General features: G+C 42.0%; 2 protein-coding genes across 2 annotated transcripts in view; both read right to left on the bottom strand.

Moving 5' to 3' along the window:
• Nucleotides 1-1,020: 1,020 nt before the first annotated feature.
• LOC142663974 (uncharacterized) overlaps nt 1,021-22,850 on the bottom strand; it is a 38,127-nt gene continuing 16,297 nt past the window's right edge. The window contains exon 2 of the mRNA XM_075842837.1: nt 1,021-4,613. Within this exon, the coding sequence (XP_075698952.1) occupies nt 2,884-4,548 (1,665 nt within the window). The 5' untranslated portion in view covers nt 4,549-4,613 and the 3' untranslated portion in view covers nt 1,021-2,883. The remainder of the gene's footprint in view (nt 4,614-22,850) is intronic.
• The window catches only part of LOC142703713 (uncharacterized), a 53,225-nt gene continuing 37,246 nt past the window's right edge, over nt 6,872-22,850 (bottom strand). The window contains exon 7 of the mRNA XM_075848247.1: nt 6,872-7,005. Within this exon, the coding sequence (XP_075704362.1) occupies nt 6,872-7,005 (134 nt within the window). The remainder of the gene's footprint in view (nt 7,006-22,850) is intronic.

Genomic DNA, 22,850 nt, shown 5'->3' with positions numbered 1-22,850 from the left:
AGATTCATTTCTCCCTCATCCTCACCTGAGGAATAGCGTACTCCCCTTCTTCACCTAGTTGAGGATCCTCTTTAGCTGAGGAAATCGGAATCCATCCGGCTAGAAGAGGCAAACAGAGGATCTCTTTTCCTCGTAAGGGACTTTAGTAAGTTCCTAACTTCAGTCGTTACAATATCCTTGATACTTGTGGCTAAGTTTGTAGGCTCTTCTGAGATGATGTTGTCTAAACATTTCTGACAGAGCCTTTTGTTATAGGATGATGCAAGTTTGTTTTTACATATCGCACATTCCTTGTTATGAGCCTTATCCTGTTTTTTCCTAGGACAATCCCTGGCCTAAACATATGTAGAAGAGAAAGGGAGCAGTATTAGGTAAGGAAGAGGTTTTTTTTTTATCTTACCCCATATTCCTGGCGTCCTCAAGTACCGGACTGGAGGACTTGGCATCCGAGTGGTCAGTGCGTCCTGGCGCTTCTCCTGGCGTTTCCATAATGGAGGAAGAAGACTGGAGACCGAAGCTCCTGCTGTTTCTGGCCTAAAGAGGTCATGGATTGGCTAGGAGGCACTCGGCTCCGGACGCTGGAGCCTCTCCTCCCCACATGGGCCACCAGAACACCGCCCCCTGAAGTGTTGGACACATCACCGCCCGGAAGTGACGAGTCACGGCCAACGGTAGTGACAGCGCCAGAAAGCCGCCAACGCTGGGCATGGTCTGGCAGAGCCTAACGGGACCCCGGGAATCCGCTCCCCGCCAGAGGAAGGCCCACGGTGTGGGCCTTAAACCACCTCCTTTTGCTGCAGCAGGAGGGAGGCGATGGACCGGGAGAGGAAGGAGTACCTGTACCAGACTCAAGGTTGCTCCCTCCAGAGGAGACTTATGTCTTCCAGAGCACCCCTAGTGGAATAAGGTGGGACCTTGCTATTGGGTCTGCAACCCCGGGAGAAGTGCTTTTCCTCAGGAAAATCCTTCCATCCGGAGGACAGGAAACCTGACTGGGTGTGTGAAGAGGTGTGTCCATTTTTATATCCTCAGGTTTCCTGTCCAGCGGATGGGACGTCTCTCCAGGGGTGCTGTCATAGGTGAAATGTTAAAATAGAGATTCTGGCGTTTACATTTTTTTTTTACGGCGTTCACCGTGCGGGTTCATTGATAATATATTGTAATAGTTCAGACTTTTACGGACGCGGCGATACCAATTATGTCTATTTATTTATATTTTTACTATGCCCTAGGGGGAAAGTGGGCAAAGATTTTTTTTTTTTACTTTTAATATATATATTTTTTTTACACAAAAAAAACTTTATTTAACTCATTTTTACTTTTTTTATTAGTCCCCCTAGGGGACTTCAACCAGCGATCATTAGATGACTTGCACGATATACTGCAATACTAATGTATTGCAGTATATCGTGATTCTGACATGTAACTATTAAGCCTTGCCGGAGGCAGGGCTTAATAGGTGCACAAAGACGGAGGACCTGGGGGACTTCATGTGTTGCGGGGGGAAAATGAGATGTTAGAGGGTTGCCCCCTCTTTCTAACGATTTAAATGCTGCGGTTAAACGAGCGGGATCGCGCTCCAGCGCAATGCCGCTCGTTATTCTGAAGTGTCGGCTGTAACAAACAGCCGAACCCAAATCGTATAGAGAGGGTTCACTCCGTGAGGCCTGATTTACACGAGCGTGTGCGTTTGACAGCTCCGTGTGTCATCCGTGTATGATGCGCGGCTGCGTGATTTTCGCGCAGCCACCATCATAGAGATGAGGCTAGTCGACACCCGTCACTGTCCAAGGTGCTGAAAGAGCTAACTGATCGGCAGTAACTCTTTCAGCACCCTCGACAGTGAGTTCCGATCACAATATACACCAACCTGTGAATAAAAAAAAAAACGTTCATACTTACCATGAACTTCCTGCTTCCTCCAGTCCGGTCTCCCGGCCGTTGCCTTGGTGACGCGTCCCTCTCTTGTCATCTGGTCCCACCTCCCAGGATGACGCGGCAGTCCATGAGACCGCTGCAGCCTGTGATTGGCTGCAGGCTGTGCTTGGCATGTGATTGGCTGCCGCTGTCACTTGGACTGAATTGTCATCCCGGGAGGTCGGACTGGAGGAAGAAGCAGGGAGTTATCGGTAAGTTAGAACCTCTTGTTTTTTTTACACGTATATGTATATTGTGATCGGAAGTCACTGTCCATGGTGCTGAACCAGTTTAACTCTTTCAGCACCGTGGACAGTGACGGTCTCCTGCCGTCGCGTACCCGAACATTTTTTGCCGGGTTCGGTCAAAACGAGTTCGGCATAACCCGGTGAAGTTCGGTGCGCTCATCTCTAATTTGACACTCCGTTTGAATGTTTGTAAACAGAAAAGCACGTGGTGCTTTTCTGTTTACATTCATCCTTTTGACAGCTCTTGCGCGAATCACGCAGTTCGCACGGAAGTGCTTCCGTGCGGCATGCGTGGTTTTCACGCAACCATTGACTTCAATGGGTGCGTGATGCGCGAAAAACGCACGATTATAGAACATGTCGTGAGTTTTACGTAACGCACTCGCGCTGCGCAAAATTCACGCATCGTCTACACTGCCCCATAGACTAATACAGGTGCGTACGGCACGCGTGAAAAGCACGCGCGTATATTACGTTAGTGTAAATGAGGCCTGAGCCCGCTCCATACTTCCCCTACCCGACTTTGGCGTATGGATACGTCAAATGTCGGGAAGGGGTTAAGGCCTAAAATAGGTTGGTCACTAAGGGGTTAAAGTTTTTTTTTCTCTTATTGCATTTCCCACATTCTAAACGAGATTATGGTTTCTACTCCATGTGAATTCTCTGCGGAGTTCCAAAATGTAAATTTCTTTGTAAAACATCTTCCACATATAGAACATCAAAATGGCTTCTCCCCTGTATGGTTTCTCTGATGAGCCCTAAGTTTGCCTTTAGTAGTAAAACATTTCTCACATTCTGAACATGAATACGGCTTCTCTCCTGTGTGAATTCTCTCATGTGTAACAAGATTTGTTTTAACGGTAAAACATTTCCCACATTCTGAACATGAATATGGCTTCTCCCCTGTGTGAATTCTCTCATGTCTAACAAGATGTGATTTATCTGTAAAACATTTCCCACATTCTGAACATGAATACGGCTTCTCTCCTGTGTGACTTCTCTCATGTAGAACAAGATGTGATTTCCCTATAAAACATTTCCCACATTCTGAACATGAATACGGCTTCTCTCCTGTGTGAATTCTCTCATGTGTAACAAGATTTGATTTAATGGAAAAACATTTCCCACATTCTGAACATGAATATGGCTTCTCCCCTGTGTGAATTCTCTCATGTCTAACAAGATGTGATTTATCTGTAAAACATTTCCCACATTCTGAACATGAATACGGCTTCTGTCCTGTGTGACTTTTCTCATGTGTAACAAGATTTGATTTATCTGTAAAATATTTCCCACATTCTGAACATGAAAACGGTTTCTCTCCTGTGTGACTTCTCTCATGTGTAACAAGATATGATTTACCTGTAAAACATTTCCCACATTCTGAACATGAATACGGCTTCTCTCCTGTGTGAATTCTCTCATGTTGAACAAGATTTGATTTAATGGAAAAACATTTCCCACATTCTGAACATGAATATGGCTTCTCCCCTGTGTGAATTCTCTCATGTCTAACAAGATGTGATTTATCTGTAAAACATTTCCCACATTCTGAACATGAATACGGCTTCTGTCCTGTGTGACTTTTCTCATGTGTAACAAGATTTGATTTATCTGTAAAATATTTCCCACATTCTGAACATGAAAACGGTTTCTCTCCTGTGTGACTTCTCTCATGTGTAACAAGATATGATTTACCTGTAAAACATTTCCCACATTCTGAACATGAATACGGCTTCTCCCCGGTGTGACTTCTCTTATGTGTTACAAGACTTGCATTTCCTGTAAAACATTTCCCACATTCTGAACATGAATACGGCTTCTCACCTTTGTGAATTCTCTCATGTGTAACAAGATGTGACTTCTCTGTAAAACATTTCCCACATTCTGGACATGAATACGGCTTCTCTCCTGTGTGAATTCTCTCATGTCTAACAAGACCTGATTTAGCTGTAAAACATTTCCCACATTCTGGACATGAATACAGCTTCTCTCCTGTGTGAATTCTCTCATGCCTAACAAGATTTGATTTAAATTGACAACATTTCCCACATTCTGCACATGAATACGGCTTCTCTCCTGTGTGACTTCTCTCATGTGTTACAAGATGTGATTTCTCTGTAAAACATTTCCCACATTCTGAACATGAATACAGCTTCTCTCCTGTGTGAATTCTTCTGTTTGTTAAAAGACCTGAGATTTTTGTGAACTGTTTACCACATTGAAACCTTTTACCCCCTTTCTGGGCTGTACTTGTGGTAATCTCTGATTGGTTAGTAGAAGGTTCCTCATGAGTAGTGAAATTATATGATAGGTCTTTACTGTGAAGTCCTGGATGTATATTAAGGGTAATTAGGTTTTCTCCTGAAGACTGCTGCATCATATCTTCATCTTTTACGTTATAATTTAATAACGTGAAGCTTCCCTCAGAGTTCTTACTGGGATTTTCTGTTAGGATTAAAAAAAATTGTGACTTTGTTTCACAATAGAAAAGTTGACAAATTTATAACATTCGTATTAGGCTGGAAACATACATGAAGTGTTTTGAGCCAAAGTCTTAAGTGGATCAAGCAGGAAGAAGTTTAAGCGAAGCCTTTTGACTCCATTCCAGCCTTATAATGCTTTGTATAACACTTTAAAATAAATCCATGACATTCCAGGATTCTGGCCTAGACGCAGTCCTCCACTATTAATTGATTCCATAAAGCTTGACTTAAAACGCGTAGGCAACTGATTTCAATAACCACCTCGCTACTGCGTCTCCTCATTTTTATCCTTCTGTTTATAAATAAAATTGGGAACATTGATTCCTTTTTAAACCAACTTTCAACGCTGGATCGCACCTTTCTTTGTTCCATGTCCTGTTAAGTACTGATAATGTGAACCTAATGAAATGAAGTGGCCTCATTCAAATTTTAGTCATATGACAATTTAATAGCATAGTATTTCTCCGCCAACCTATATTTATTTGGTCTTGTTTTTCTCAGAACATATAAGGCTTCGATATTATGTAATAAAATAAGGGATATATTTAACTGTGATGGAGTGGGAGAGTCGGAGAGGAGAAAACGCAGCTGGATGTTTTAAAACGTCCTTGCAGAGATAGGTGTGAACCACCAGGACATTTATAATCTATGGGCAGTCAGAAACTGGTTAAAATAGGTGCTTCCTAATAATCATGGATCTGTTTTTTTTAATCCAATATTTAAAAAAAACACCCACATCTTTAAACCCACATTGAAAAATTCTTAAAGACCCTTAAAGCGAACCTAATTTTTAGACGACTTTTCCGAATAACTTTCATATCTGCGTACTGGAGGAATAACACTTTTTCTGCCCATTGCATGCCTTGTATCTGGCATTCTTTTAGCAGTTTTCCCTCTGCAGGCTCTATCTTTAAATCTCAGTTTTCCCTGAGGTAGTGGGTGGAGCCTAACTGCCATCATGTCTTCTATACACTGCACACAGAGGAGAGAGCCATCCTGGTCTACTATCTCTCTGTAGCACACCCTTAGAAGCTGCAGAAGCATGGAGTACTTCATACAGCAGTAAGGAGCAGTGTAGCGGAAAATCCAGCACAGAGGTGACATATAACTCTTACCAGCAGCCTAGGTCTACTCTCTCTGCTTCTGCTCCCCCTCTCCCCTTCAAAGACTTTTATTGACAACCGAATCGGTGTCTTTGTGCTCCTGCTCCCCCTACCTTTTCCATAGACTTCTAGAAGCAGCAGCGTCCGTGTGTCTCTCACCTAGTGGCCCTAACTTCACAGAAAATTTTCATGGATAAAAAAAGCTAAATGAAACAGTAAGTAAATTACAAAGTTGATATATATCAGGAATACTATTAGATTACCACAAGTTGTTTGAAAAGTTAATGTCCATTTAAAGAAGACATGTTCCAAAAAGCTATTTAGTGGGGGGGGGGCGGAGCTTGACCGCGAGTGAGAATGGCAGCATACTTCAGAGCTCCTCGTATGACCTGATCCAGCCTGCCTGACACAACAGGCTAATTCGCTTCAGAATGGGGAAGACTACTAAGGAGAAGAGCAGGGAGCCCTCTGCCTTGCCAAAACTGGGGAAAACTCACGCGGATATGGATAAATTCCTCCGCAAACGGCTGGACAAAGTCCCGTCGGGTGCTTCCAAGATGGCGCCGGACCATGCGGCTGATGACGACTCGGATGAGGAGTGCATCGAAGACCGCTCTGATGCAGGGGGTGAGTCGGACATTGCCCCTGTTTCTAGTGATTTCATAAGGAGCATTCTGTATGAAGCTCTGGGCCCTATAGCTAAGGACCTTGCAGACATAAAAGCAGATTTACGTCACATTGGTGAAAGGGTGGAAACACTGGAAACTGCGCACACTGCTGTGCTTACATTTGGGTCTGTAGTGCATGAATCTCTCCATGTGCAACAAGATCACATTAATATGGCAATATTGCAAACTGAAGATCGGGAGAATCAGAGTCGCTGCAAAAATGTTAGAATATATTGCATATGATGCTTTACCTAAAGTGGCCCTTGAGATCTTTGGATCCCTTTAGGGGCGGAGGCTGCAGCGATGATCAAGATTGAATGGATTCATAGGGCGCTACGAGCAAAACCGCGCTCCAATGATCCTCCTAGAGACGTTATTTGTGGCTTGTTATGCTTTGCTGATGCCGCGGCAATTTTGAAGGCAGCTAGAGCATCTACTGAACTTAAATATTAAGGCTCTACCATTATTTTCTTCCAAGATTTGGCGGCCTCCACTTTGGCTAAACGACACACCCTAAAACCTTTGTTGGATGTACTGAGAGCTAACAACATCCCGTTTCGGTGGTTATTTCCATTTGGCTTGTCTATAGCGAAGAATGAGAACACATTGTCATTAGGAGACCGGAGGACTTGGACTCTGCCTGGGATCTACTGGGTATAAGCCCAATTGTCATCCCATCATGGCTTCCTTTATCTCAGCTATCTGGCTTTCCTACTCTGCCTGCACCTGCAATGTGGTCTGAGGTTTCCCACTATCGTTCACTGGGCGGTAAAAGATCTTCTTACAAGAATCGAGACATGTCTGCCTTGTGTTGAGGTGTCGCTGTATCTTCATGTATAACTGACTGCCTCATATTCCACTTATGGTCATTATATTTTTTGTCACTCTTCTCCTTGGATTGTATGGCATTCCTGCTGCCTATTTTCAGAATATATTAGTTGATGTTTAGGGATTGATCTAGGTTGTCACGCTCTGGGTCGATCTCCCCACTTCTTCATCTCTTGAAGGAGTTAAGTTTCTATAGTATTTGCTTGTTTATGTTATTTTGTGTTGAATCCGTAGTCCCCATGTTTGGAGGATTACGGATAGTGACACAAATTTTGATTTATTTGTATTCCTATCCCTCGCTCTCACTGTCCTACAAGAGGTCACGGCTCATCTTAATAATTGCTGTATTTCTATATATGGAGCCTTGTGAAAATTTTCTACCATGGCTACACTTAAGATAGTTTCGCATAATGTGCGGGGTTTGAATGTGCCGCAGAAGCGTAGTCAAGTGCTTCGTTTGTTAAAAAAAGAATGTGGCGAGTATAGCCCTTTTTCAGGAAACACATTTTAAACATGATAAAATTCCCCCGCTCCCCATTGGTGAATTTGCCTTATGGTTCCACAGTACTTATCATGCAGCAACTAGAGGGGTGAACATTGCCTTTAATAAGCGAGTAGCTTTTACACTTATGACAGAAATGAAGGATGATGACGGCAGGTACTTAATTTTGAAGGGGAGAATAGGTGGGGACGTTTATACTGTAGCCAATCTGTATGCACCTAATGTGAATCAAACTTCCTGGATAGTATAGACTCTGCTATTGCTACGGGATTTTGCTGAAGTGGTTTTAGTGGTTGGTGAAGATTTTAATCTTCCTCTGAACCCTATGCTAGATACAACTGGTTCTCAAAATGTGTCTTTTTGTAAATTGTCTAAACTGAATAAGATCTTACACTCTCTACATTTGGTGGATATGTGGAGACTATTAACCCCACGGATTAAAGATTATACATATTTTTCTCCTACACATGACACGTACCATAGACTGGATTATATTTTTCTTTCGCAGAGATGTACTCCCTGGGTGCAATTTGTGGACATTGGAAATATTGGGCTCTCAGACAAGCTCCTGTATCTTTAACTATGAGATTGGTAGATATTCCAAAGGGAGATTGGAGCTGGAGGCTTAACAATACCCTTATTGCTGATACTTCTAATGTGCATATTGTTGAGAATCATTTGTCTCAGTATTTTCTTCACAACGTTTCTGACTATATATCAGCACCTATTCTGTGGGAGGCACATAAGTCAGTTATTAGGGGAGAACTCATTTCCTTAGGTTCATATGTGAAAAAACAGAGGACCAAAACTCTAGACTCTTTGTTTGCCCAGATTTCTTGCCTAGAGGGGACGCATAAGAAGACTAAGGCTGCTTCTTCTTTGAAGGAACTGTCTGATCTCCGAGATAGAGTTAAAGATGTTCTAAATGTTCAGTCGGCTAAAATGCTTCAAATTTTGAAGTTTAAACAATATGCACATGGTGATAGACGTAATAAGATGATGTCAGCTCTGATATGTAAGCACCGCGGACATACCTTTATCTCGGAGATAAAGACTTCTGGAGGGAACTTGGTTACAGATACGAACCACATATCAGATGCCTTTCAGGCATTTTATCAGGATTGTTATAACATTAAAGATCAAGCCACCATTGGTTTGAGTAATACTCCAGACACTCAGGTGGTGAGGCCATAGAGATGCTGCTACGCCCCTTCTCAGAGTCCGAATTGCAGAAAGTGCTCGCTACTATCTCTTCGGGTAAAAGCCCTGGTCCTGATGGTTTACCAATTGGATATTATAAATCTTTTAAATCTATACTACTCCCACACTTCACTGCCATGTGCAACTCCTTATTTACCAACTGCTCACTTCCTAAACAGTCCCTTCAAGCACATATAACGATCTTGCCCAAAGAGGGGAAAGATCCCACTTTATGTGGTAGTTATAGGCCGATATCCTTGCTTAACACTGACATTAAGTGGTGGGGCAAGGCACTCGCTTCTAGAATTGGTCATATACTGCCTGGGTTGATAGGGGGTGACCAAACAGGCTTTGTTAAGAACAGACAGGGTAAAGATAACAACTGCCGGGTCATTAGACTCAATGAATTTGCCAAATCGAAAGGCTTTCCATTGGTTCTTCTCGGTACAGATGCCGAGAAGGCATTTGACTGGGTCAGTTGGCCATTTCTTGAAGCCACCTTACGGAAATTTGGGTTTCCTCAGATGTTTATTGGAGCCATTTTCTCCATCTACAAGTCTCCTAGTGCTAAGATTAATGTAAACGGAACTCTCTCAAATTCCTTTAATATATGTAATGGTACTAGGCAGGGCTGCCCCCTCTCCCCTTCTTTATTTGTACTAATTATGGAGGCTCTTCTACAAAAGATTCGGCAAGATCCCGCGATAGAAGGGTTGACAGTTGGTTCATTTACCCATAAAACAGCTGCATTTGCGGATGATCTTTTGGTCTTGACCGCCAATTCAGCTGTTTCAATTCCTCATCTAATAAGTATATTTGAAATGTTTGGCAAGGTATCCAATTTTAAGGTTAACTTTAGGAAGTCGGAGGCTCTAAATGTGTCTGCGCCTGCTGCACTTATAGAACTTATTAATGTTCACTCTCCCTTTCAATGGCCATCTACTTCCATAAAATATTTGGGCATTCACCTTACCACAGATATCGCTAAACGATATCAATGCAACTATCTACCTTTATTGACCACAGTACAGAAACTTCTCTATAGTTTTAAAGTCCCATTTCTTTCATGGATGGGTCGTAAGAACCTGCTTAACCCCTTCCCGCTCCTGGACGTACTAGCAGGTCATGGTAGCTGTATCGTTCGCGCTTCATGACCTAATAGTACGTCTCGGGGTTAACGGACGTCCTCCCGACACATACAGGAGCTGTGACAGCTGCTGTCTCATACAGCAGCTGTCACAGCTCCTACAGTGGGGACCGATCGCTGTGTCCCCGCTGATTAACCCCTTAAAAGCCGCGTTCAATAGAGATCGCTGCTTTTTAGGGGTTAAGCTGCCATGACTATGGCAAACGGACACCAAACAATGGCGGGTGGCTATGCCATCGACGGAAGCCTAGTGGGTCCTGACTAAGTCAGGACCGACTATGCTTGCTGTCAGTGAGTAGCTGACAGTTCTAATACACTGCACTACGCATGTAGTGCAGTGTATTAGAATAGCGATCAGGGCCTCCTGCCCTCAAGTCCCCTAGTGGGACAAAGTAATAAAGTAAAAAAAAAGATGTATAAAAATAAGAAAATAAAAGTTTTCAAAGTATTAAAAGTAAAAATCCCCCTTTTTACCTTATCAGTCCTTTATTATTAATAAAAATATATAAACAAACAAATAAACTATACATAATTGGTATCGCCGTATCCGTAACGGCCTGAACTACAAAATTATTTTGTTATTTATCCCGCACGGTGAACGCCGTAAAAGAAAATAATAATAAACCGTACCACAATCACAATTGTTTGGTCACTTCATCTCCCAAAAAATTGAATAAAAAGAGATCAAAAAGTCGCATGTACCTAAAAATGGTACTGATCGAAAATACAGTTCGTTACGCAAAAAATAAGTCTTCCCACAGCTTTATTGATGGAAAAATAAAAAAGTTCTGGCGCTTAGAATAAGGTAACACAAAAAGTGAATGATTTTTTACAAAACTTATTTTATTGTGCAAACGCCATAAGACATAAAAAAAACCTATAAACATCTGGTATCACCGTAATCGTATCGCCCCGCAGAATAAAGTGAATATGTCATTTATAGCGCACGGTGAACGCTGTAAAAAAAATAGAATAAAAAATCAATAGTAGAATTGCTGTTTTTTTAGTCACCACGCCACCTAAAAATAGAATAAAAACTGATCAAAAAGCCGCATGCACCCCAAGAAAACTACAATGAATTCCTCAAGGGGTCTAGTTTCCAAAATGGGGTCACTTTTGGGGGGTTTCCCCTGTTTTGGCACCACAAGACCTCTTCAAACCGGAAATGGTGCCGAATAAAAAAGAGGCCTCAAAATCCACTAGGTGCTCCTTTGCTTCTGAGGCCGGTGCTTCAGTCCATTACCGCACTAGGGCCACATGTGGGATATTTCTCAAAGCTGCAGAATCTGGGTAATAAGTATTAAGTTGCGTTTCTCTGATAAAACCTTTTGTGTTATAAAAAAAATGGTATAAAGAGGATCTTCTGACAAAAAAAAAATAATTACATTTCTACTTTGCTCTAAATTTCTGTGAAACACCTAAAGGGTTCATAAACATTCTAAATGCTGTCGTGAATACTTTGAGGGGTCTAGTTTCTAAAATGGGGTGTTTGATGGGGGTGTTTAATATATGGGCCCCTCAAACCAACTTCAGAACTGAATTGTAACCTAAAAAAATAAATAAATTAGGCAATACTTTCCTTCTTACATTATACTGATAATGAGTAGCGCCCACCCCGAGATGACCCCAGTTTTGACCGTTTGTATAAACGGAGACCCCTATTAGACCGTTTCAGTGCCTGGTTTTCCCAAGCATTCACCCCCGAGAAGTGTATTTCTATTGATGAGTCCTTTGTACATTTTAAAGGGAGGGTTCAATTCCGCGAGTACCAGCCGGGTAAGAGGGCAAGGTATGGCGTGAAGATGTATAAGCTATGTGCGAGTGCATCAGGGTATACCTACAGATTTAGGATATATGAAGGGAAGGACAGCAGTATTCAGCCCCCAGAATGCCCACCCTTACTGGGAGTTAATGCAAAAATTGTGTGGGATTTGGTGCACCCACTGCTGGACCAGGGTTACCACCTCTATCTGGATAATTTTTATACCAGCGTCCCACTCTTCAAGTGCCTCGCTTCCAGTCCTGCGGCATACGGCACTGCTAGAAGAAATCTGAGAGGCCTCCCTAAGACTCAGAAGGGGTGACATTCTAGCAGCAACATATTGTGTGTCACGTACAAGGACAAGAGAGATGTCCTTGTATTGACAACAATACATGGCCACACCAGTACCCATGTACCAGTACGAGGTACCAGTACAGAGACCCCCAAACCAGACTGCATCCTGGACTACAATAGGTACATGGGAGGGGTGGACTTGTCAGATCAAATCCTGAAGCCCTACAGCGCCATGCGGTGTGGTATAAGAAGCTGGCCGTGCACATCATACCAATAGCTTTGTACAATGTGTACATGCCACGTCGATGTACAGGCCAGACGGGAACTTTCCTGGAATTTCAAGAGGTGATTGTCAAGAACCTAATCTTTAGGGACCAAGGAGGGGGGGGGGCACCCAGTACTTCTGGAAGCGGGGCCACACGCATCGTACCAGGGAAACACTTTCCAGGAGAAGTTCCCCAAACTGGCAAGAAAGGAAAAAGTCAAAAGAGGTACAAAGTCTGCTATAAGAGGGGGATAAGGGAGCTCACAATATATCAATGTGACACGTGTCCCGAAAAACCAGAGCTCTGTATGAATGAGTGTTTTAAAATTTATCATACATCCCTTCGTTTATAATTTACCCCAATTTTACTTACCCTGATGCACTCCGCACAGCTTATCCCACCTCGTCTTTCCCCTCTGGGCCCTGCTGTGTGCCCAGGCAGCTGATAACAGCCACATGTAGGGTATTGCCATACCTGTGAGAACCCACATTACAGTTTATGGGGTGTATGTCTCCGGTCAAAATGCTCACTAGACCTCTAGATGAATGCCTTAACCCCTTAAGGACGCAGCCTAGTTTTGGCCTTAAGGCTCAGAGCCCATTTTTCAAATCTGACATATTTCACTTTATTTGGTAATAACGTCGGAATGCTTAAACCTACCCAAGCGATTCTGAGATTATTTTCTCGTGACACATTGGGCTTCATGTTCGTGGTAAAATTTGGTTGATATATTCAGTGTTTATTGGTGAAAAATTGCAAAATGTAGAGAAAATTTTGAAAAAATAGCATTTTTCAGAATTTAAATGCATCTGCTTGTAAAACAGACGTTTATACCACCCAAAATAGTGACTAGTTCACATTTCCCATATGTCTACTTTAGATTGGCATCGTTTTTTGAACATTCTTTTATTTTTCTTGGACGTTACAAGGCTTAGAACATAAACAGCAATTTCTCATATTTTTAAGAAAATTTCAAAAGCCTTTTTTTTAAGGTACCTTTTCAGTTCTGAAGTGGCTTTGAGGGGCCTATGTATTAGAAACCCTGATAAAACACCCCATTTTAAAAACTAGACCCCTCAAAGTATTCAAAACAGCATTTAGAACGCTTTTTAACCCTTCAGGCATTTCACAGGAATTAAAGCAAAGTGGAGGTGAAATTTGCAAATTTCATTTTTCTTGCTGAATTTCAATTTTATTCATTTTTTTCTGTAACAAAGAAGGTTTTACCAGAGAAACACTACTAAATAGGTATTGTCCAGATTCTGCAGTTTTTAGAAATGTCCCACATGTGGCTCTACTGCGCTCGTGGAATAAAACAGCCCTAGAAGCAAAAAAGCACCTAGTGCATTTTGAGTCCTCTTTTTTATTAGAATATATTTTAGGCAGCATGCCAGGTTTGAAGAGGTGTTGAGGTGCCAAAACAGAAGGAATCCCCCAATAGTGACCCCATTTTGGAAACTACACCCCTCAAGGAATTCATTTATGGTTGTTGTTACCATTTTGACCACACAGTTTTTTCACAGCACGTATTTGAATTGGGCTGTGAAATGAAAAAAATTTCATTTTTTCCAATAAAATGTCATTTGTGATCAAAATTTCCTATTTTCACAGGGAAAAAAATACCCCATTTTGTTGCCCAATTTGTCCTTAGTGTGGCAATACCCCATTTGTGGTGATAAACTGCCGTTTGGGCTCCTTTTGAGGGCTCAGAAGGAAAGGAGCGCTATGTGTTTGTTGGAGTCCAGATTTTGCTGGATTGGTTTTCGGGTGCCATGTCGCATTTGCAGAGCCTCAGAGGTATCAAAGCAATGGAAACCCACCAGAAGTGACCCCATTTTGGAAACTACACCCCTCAAGGAATTCATTTATGGGTGTTGTGACCATTTTGACCCCATAGTTTTTTCACAGAACTTATTTGAATTGGGCTGGGAATGAAAACAAAATTATTTTTTTCAAATAATATGTTGTTTTGGCTGAAAATTTCTTATTTTCACAAGAAACAAAATACCCCATTCTGTTGCGCAATTTGTTCTGAGTGCAGCAATACCCCATTTGTAGTGATAAACTGCCGTTTGGGCCCATGGGAGGGCTCAGAAGGAAAGGACCACCATTTGGCCTACTGGGGATTTTCTAGTGCGAAGTCATGTATGCAGAAGCACCTGAGGTACCAGTACAGTTGAAACCCGCAAGAAGTGACCCCGTTTTAAAAAACGCAACCCTTAAGGCATTCATCTAGAGGTGTAGTGAGTATTTTGACCGGAGACATACACCCCATAAACTGTAATGTGGGTTCTCCTGGGGACGGCAATACCCTACATGTGGCTGTCATCAGCTGCCTGGGCACACAGCAGGGCTCAGAGGGGAAAGACAAGGGGGGATAAGCTGTGCGGGGGGCGTCAGGGTAAGTAAAATTGGGGTAAATTATAAACCAAGGGATGTATGATAAATTTTAAAACACTCTTTCATACAGAGCTCTGGTTATTCGGGACACGGGTCACATTGGTATATTGTGTCATCCCTTATAGCAGACTTTGCACCTCTTTTGACTTTTTACCTTCTTGCCAGTTTGGGGAACTTCTCCTGGAAAGTGTTGCCGCCCTGGTACGATGCGTGTGGCCCCGCTTCCAGAAGTACTGGGTGCACCCCTTCTTGGTCCCTAAAGATTAGGTTCTTGATAATCACCTCTTGAAATTCCAGGAAAGTTCCCGTCTGGCCTGCACATCGACGAAGCACGTACGCATTGTACAAAGCCATCTGTATGATGTGCCCGGCCAGCTTCTTATACCACACCGCATGGCGCTGTAGGGCTTCAGGATTTGATCTGACAAGTCCACCCCTCCCATGTACCTATTGTAGTCCAGGATGCAGTCTGGTTTGGGGGTGGCCTTTCCTTCATATATCCTAAATTTGTAGGTATACCCTGATGCACTCTCGCAGCTTATATATCTTCACGCCATACCTTGCCCTCCTACCCGGCAGGTACTGGCGGAATTGAACCCTCCCTTTAAAATGTACCAGGGACTCATCAATAGAAATACACTTCTCGGGGGTGTATGCTTGGGAAAACCGGGCACTGAAACTGTCTAATAGGGGTCTCCGTTTATACAAACGGTCAAAACTGGGGTCATCTCGGGGTGGGCACGGCTCATTATCAATATAATGTAAGAAGCGAAGTATTGCCTCATTTATTTATTTTTTTAGGTTCCAGTTCAGTTCTGAAGTTGCTTTGAGGGGCCTATATATTAGAAACCCCTATCAAACACCCCATTTTAGAAACTAGACCCCTCAAAATATTCACAACAGCATTTAGAAAGTTTATGAACCCTTTAGGTGTTTCACAGAAATTTAGAGCAAAGTAGGTATGAAATGTACTTTTTTTTTTTGTCAGAAAATCCTCTTTATACCATTTTTTTTTACAACACAAAAGGATTTATCAGAGAAACGCAACTTAATACTTATTGCCCAGATTCTGCAGTTTAGAGAAATATCCCACATGTGGCCCTAGTGCGGTAATGGACTGAAGCGCCGGCCTCCGAAGCAAAGGAGCACCCAGTGGATTATGAGGCCTATTTTTTATTAGGCACCATGTCCGGTTTGAAGAGGTCTTGTGGTGCCAAAACATTGGAAACCCCCCAAAAGTGACCCCAATTTGGAAACTAGACCCCTTGAGGAATCCATTGTAGTTTTCTTGGGGTGCATGCGGCTTTTTGGTCAGTTTTTATTCTATTTTTAGGTTGCGTGGTGACTAAAAAAACAGCAATTCTACTATTGTTTTTTTATTCTATTTTTTTTTACAGCGTTCACCGAGCGCTATAAATGACATATTCACTTTATTCTGCGGGGCGATACGATTACGGGGATACCAGATGTTTATAGTTTTTTTTATGTCTTATGGCGTTTGCACAATAAAATAAGTTTTGTAATAAATCACTCACTTTTTGTGTTACCTTATTCTAAGTGCCAGAACTTTTTTATTTTTCCATCAAGAAAGCCGTGCGAGGACTTATTTTTTGCGAAACGAACTGTAGTTTCCCTCAATACCAATTTTAGGTACATGCGACTTTTTGATCTCTTTTTATTCCATTTTTTGGGAGGTGAAGTGACCAAACAATTGTGATTCTGGGACGGTTTATTATTATTTTCTTTTACGACGTTCACCGCGCGGGATACATAACGAAATAATTTTGTAGTTCAGGCCGTTGCGGACGCGGCGATACCAATTATGTATAGTTTATTTGTTTGTTTATATATTTTTATTAATAATAAATGACTGATAAGGGAAAAGGGGGGATTTTTACTTTTGATACTTTTAAATCTTTTATTTTCTTATTTTTACACATCTTTTTTTTACCTTTTTTACTTTGTCCCACTAGGGGACTTGAGGACAGGAGGCCCTGATCGCGATTCTAATACACTGCACTACATGCGTAGTGCAGTATATTAGAACTGTCAGCTACTCACTGACAGCAAGCATAGTGGGTCCTGACGTTGTCAGGACCCACTAGGCTTCCGTCTATGGCATAGCCGGACGCCATTGTTTGGTGTCCGGTTGCCATAGTCACCATCGCTGGCCGCTATCGTGTAGCAGGCCGGCGATGGCAGCTTAACCCCTAAAAAGCCGCGATCTCTATAGAACTTAGTCAGGACCCACTAGGCTTCCGTCGATGGCATAGCCACCCGCCATTGTTTGGTGTCCGTTTGCCATAGTCATGGCAGCTTAACCCCTAAAAAGCAGCGATCTCTATTGAACGCGGCTTTTAAGGGGTTAATCAGCGGGGACACAGCGATCGGTCCCCACTGTAGGAGCTTTGACAGCTGCTGTATGAGACAGCAGCTGTCACAGCTCCTGTATGTGTCGGCAGGACGGCCGAAACGGCCGTTACTCCCGAGATGTACTATTCCGTCATGGAGCGCGAACAAGGCGCTTTCCATGACGTAATAGTACGTCACTGAGCGTTAAGGGGTTAAGGGTGTCGTTTTTAAAACGGGGTCACTTCTTGCGGGTTTCAACTGTACTGGTACGTCAGGGGCTTCTGCATACATGACTTCGCACCAGAAAATCCCCAGTAGGCCAAATGGTGGTCCTTTCCTTCTGAGCCCTCCCATGGGCCCAAACGGCAGTTAATAACCACAAATGGGGTATTGCCGCACTCAGGACGAATTGGGCAACAAAATGGAGTATTTTATTTCTTGTGAAAATAAGAATTTTTGAGCTAAAACGACATATTATTGGAAATTCCCAGCCCAATTCAAATAAGTTCTGTGAAGAAACTATGGGGTCTAAATGGTCACATTACCCATAAATGAATTCCTTGAGGGGTGTAGTTTCCAAAATGGGGTCACTTCTGGTGGGTTTCCATTGCTTTGATACCTCTGGGGCTTTGCAAATGCGACATGGCACCCGAAAACCAAACCAGCAAAATCTGGACTCCAATAAACACATAGCGCTCCTTTCCTTCTGAGCCCTCCCACGGGCCCAAACGGCAGTTTATCGCCACAAATGGGCTATTGCTGCACTCAGGAGAAATTGGGCAACAAAATGGGGTATTTTGTTCCCTGTGAAAATAAGAAATTTTGATAAAAAATGATATCTTATAGGAAAAAATTTCATTTTTTTAATTTCACAGCCCAATTCAAATAGGTGCTGTGAAAAAACTGTGTGGTCAAAAGGTAACAACAACCATAAATGAATTCCTTGAGGGGTGTAGTTTCCAAAATGGGGTCACTATTGGGGGATTCCTACTGTTTTGGCACCTTAACACCTTTTCAAACCTGGCATGCTGCCTAAAATATATTCTAATAAAAAAGAGGCCTCAAAATACACTAGGTGCTTCTTTGCTTCTAGGGCTTGTGTTTTAGTCCACGAGCGCAGTAGAGCCACAGGTGGGACATTTCTAAAAACTGCAGAATCTGGACAATACATATTTAGTAGTGTTTCTCTGTTAAAACCTTCTGTGTTACAGAAAAAAAAATGAATAAAATTGAAATTCAGCAAGAAAAATGAAATTTGCAAATTTCACCTCCACTTTGCTTTAATTCCTGTGAAATGCCTGAAGGGTTAAAAAAACTTTCTAAATGCTGTTTTGAATACTTTGAGGGGTCTAGTTTTTAAAATGGGATGTTTTATCAGGGTTTCTAATACATATACATAGGCCCCTCAAAGCCACTTCAGAACTGAACAGGTACCTTAAAAAAAGGCTTTTGAAATTTTATAAAAAATATGAGAAATTGCTGTTTATGTTCTAAGCCTTGTAACGTCCAAGAAAAATAAAAGAATGTTCAAAAAACGATGCCAATCTAAAGTAGACATATGGGAAATGTGAACTGGTAACTATTTTGGGTGGTATAACCGTCTGTTTTACAAGCAGATGCATTTAAATTCTGAAAATGCTATTTTTTCAAAATTTTCTCTAAATTTTGCAATTTTTCACCAATAAACACTGAATATATCGACCAAATTTTACCACGAACATGAAGCCCAATGTGTCACGAGAAAACAATCTCAGAATCGCTTGTATAGGTTTAAGCATTCCGACGTTATTACCACATAAAGTGAAATATGTCAGATTTGAAAAATGTGCTCTGAGCCTTAAGGCCAAAACTAGGCTGCGTCCTTAAGGGGTTAAGACTTTTATAGTACCTACATTTTTGTATCTGCTGCAAACATTACCCATCTGTCTACCCAGATCCTTCTTCGATAAAACTAGAAAACTGTTCTCCAAGATCCTGTGGAATAACTGCAGACCCAGACTCAAATATTCAGAAACCTAAATTTGGGGGTATTGGGGTTCCGGATGTTCTTACATATTATAAAGCTAACCAATTAAATAGATGGATGGATCTCATTAATAGCTCTACACATACTTTATATAATGAACTAGAGAAGGACCTTATTCCCTTGTCAGATCAATTATTTTTATGGAATTTAAAGAGGCTCTGTCACCAGATTTTGCAACCCCTATCTGCTATTGCAGCAGATCGGCGCTGCAATGTAGATTACAGTAACGTTTTTATTTTTAAAAAACGAGCATTTTTGGCCAAGTTATGACCATTTTCGTATTTATGCAAATGAGGCTTGCTAAAGTCCAACTGGGCGTGTTTAAAAGTAAAAGTCCATCTGGGCGTGTATTATGTGCGTACATCGGGGCGTGTTTACTTCTTTTACTAGCTGGGCGTTCTGACGAGAAGTATCATCCACTTCTCTTCAGAACGCCCAGCTTCTGGCAGTGCAGACACAGCGTGTTCTCGAGAGATCACGCTGTGACGTCACTCACAGGTCCTGCATCGTGTCGGACGAGCGAGGACACATCGGCACCAGAGGCTACAGTTGATTCTGCAGCAGCATCGGCGTTTGCAGGTAAGTAGATGTAGCTACTTACCTGCAAACGCTGATGCTGCTGCAGAATCAACTGTAGCCTCTGGTGCCGATGTGGCCGACACGATGCAGGACCTGGGGCAGGAAGTGAGTGACGTCACAGCGTGATCTCTCGAGAACACGCTGTGTGTCTGCACTGCCAGAAGCTGGGCGTTCTGAAGAGAAGTGGATGATACTTCTCGTCAGAACGCCCAGCTAGTAAAAGAAGTAAAAACGCCCCGATGTACGCACATAATACACGCCCAGATGTACTTTTACTGTAAACACGCCCAGTTGTACTTTTGCAAGCCTCATTTGCATAAATACAAAAATGGTCATAACTTGGCCAAAAATGCTCGTTTTTTAAAAATAAAAACGTTACTGTAATCTACATTGCAGCGCCGATCTGCTGCAATAGCAGATAGGGCTTGCAAAATCTGGTGACAGAGCCTCTTTAAGACATTTTTCACCACGGACGCCTTGCTCCAGTGTATTGTTAAAGGGTGTTTTTAGTGTTGGGCAGGATATTCATCATACTATCCCCCTTATGTCTAAGAATTACTCGTTAATGCCCTTAAAGGGAACCTGTCACCAGCATTTCACCTATTGAGCTTTTCTTATCCCTCACTGGCCGCTGCTATAAAAAGTTCATTACCGCTATCCCCTCTCCTAAACTCCTCCTGCGACTGGAAATAACGGTCTGCAAACATTTCGCGCCTTTTATCGTAATAATCCGGTGTCCCGTTGTACGCACAACCCAGAAGAGGACATCAATGCACAAGTGCGGGATTTTGTGTGCTGGGGGAAGGCGAGGAGCTGTCAATCAATAGTACAGAGGCGGGGTAAACTCGGAAAGACTTGAGGAATGAAGATATGACTTTTTTCAAACGAAGATTTGACTCTTTTCTGCTCATTAGCATACAATGCAGGAACACTAAAAAAGGAATACTAAAGCTACAGAGCCGACTAAGAAGACAATTATAGGTTATATAGAAATGATTTTTCACACACTACCACATGGTATTGCTGGTTTAATAGGTGAAATGCTGGTGACAGGTTCCCTTTAAGTCTTTTGCCTTATCTGGTCCATCCTAAGCGTCCTCCATAATCAAGTTTTTGGGATAGAGTAGACGGGGTGAATCTCTCTTCCTTTTTTGATGCAGAAGATCAGGTATCTACAAACCTATCACTTAGAAAGACGGGTCTTATGTTGAGGGTTTTTTTTTTTTTTTTTACAAATAACGGACTTTCAGAATGTTTGTATTAAATATGTTGACGCATATACCGCTTTGTATTCTTTAACCCAATTTGAGACTCTCCTGCAGTGCTCTGTTCCCCAAAAGAAGGCACTGGCCATCATATGAGTTCCTGTTGCAATTAAGAGACTGAAGGGCATGTTATAAATTTGAAGGTATGAGAAAAGAATCTCCAGGTTTCCTTCACTGAAAATTATCTAAAGATCATGTTGAAACATTCACGTGGGTTCTCCCAATGTATTAAAATTAGAGAGAACTCATATAAACTTTTTTCCCCTCTGGTATAGGACCCCTGAATTGTTGCATATGGTCAACCCTGATATACCTGCAACCTGTTGGAGATGTCAATCGGACACGGGATTTTTTCTACATATTTGGTGGGAATGTCCCTTGATCCGCTCATATTAGGTGGCAGTGATTGACAAGATAAACACTATTTGCTCTTCTTCTGTTCCAGTTTCGCCATCTGCGATTCTCTTATGGTTACCTGCAGATTCTTATGTACCTAAACGTAATGACCTTTCAACTTTTTTGATTGCCGCAGTGAAACTTCTTATCCCATTGTGTTGGACGAGTACTTCTTCCACAATTGAACAGTGGGAACTCAAGGTTCAGGAAATCTTTAGAATGGAGGAGCTTGTTCATTGGGAACGTGGTACTAGGGCTAAATTCCTCAGAATATGGCGTCCCTGGCGGGTTTACTTTTATAGTACTAGATCCTCTTCTCGATAATGTTTGTTTATGTTGGGGTGAATGTCTATCAAGTATCACATTCCAAACTCTATCTTGTGTTGTGCATATTGAAACATTAAATATGTATCTATTGCTACCAATATATTCTTTAAGCCTCTAGAGATGAGGACTTGAGACATGTACTTCCCTTCCCTTTCTTCCTCCAGTTTCTTCCCCTTGTTTTAATCCCCTCCCCCCCTTTTACATTTTTCTCTTTTCCCCTTGTGTGTATAACATTTATTTTTCTATTTGTATCAGCTCATTATTGCATTATTATGATGCTGTTTATGTATAAAACAAGTTATGTTGGTATGACTTAATACTATGTCTGATTCTGTATTTTATTTTATCCCTGCCTTGTACCCCATGACTAATAAAAACAGTTTGAAAACAAAAAGCTATTTAGTGTATAGTAGATTACAGCGGAGATCTGATTGTTTGATATTGCAGCCTAAGGTTGTACTATGGAAATATCCTGAAGACAACATGTGACTTGTGTGCAGAGTTGTCATGGGGACCTTGTGTCTTTTCTAATAGCTCCACAATTCTTGTCCCAGCCTCATATTAAATATAGATCTATAATGTGGATCTTTCTTCTCAGCTGTTAAGATTTGTAATGGAGGAACCAAATAAATGACAAAGTACAAAGGAAATAACCAAAATGTATGTGTTTTTTCATTTCGATTGACTCCTAAAATGATGTTCAACCGGTTGAGGACTGTCCACTGTGTATATATGGTGCAGGTTTAAGTTTCCTGCCTGAATGATTGAGCAGCTAAATTTCGGGTGCCCGGTCATCAGAGACTGCCAGGGACCCTGGAAAGAAGACAAAAGTATTTTTTATCACTTGTCTTCTCTGCACTCACGTACACAACGCTCAATGAGCGCTGCTGCCTCTATTGATCCCGGTGGTCATGTGACTAGTCATATGATCGCCGAGATGCCGGTAGTACGAGGCTGCTGCTCTATCTAACTAGACCCGGCACAGCCCTATCAGTGACAATATTCACTATAACAGGGCTGATCTCCCCTACTGTAAAGCGCGAGTTACAGAAGCAAAAGTATAGTGTAAAACAAATGAAATTAA

This window comes from Rhinoderma darwinii, chromosome 1, assembly GCF_050947455.1.
Source record: "Rhinoderma darwinii isolate aRhiDar2 chromosome 1, aRhiDar2.hap1, whole genome shotgun sequence".
In the NCBI taxonomy this organism is placed as follows: Eukaryota; Metazoa; Chordata; class Amphibia; order Anura; family Rhinodermatidae; genus Rhinoderma; species Rhinoderma darwinii.
Note: the sequence above shows the minus strand (reverse complement) of the source record. Positions and strands in the feature narration are given on the sequence as shown.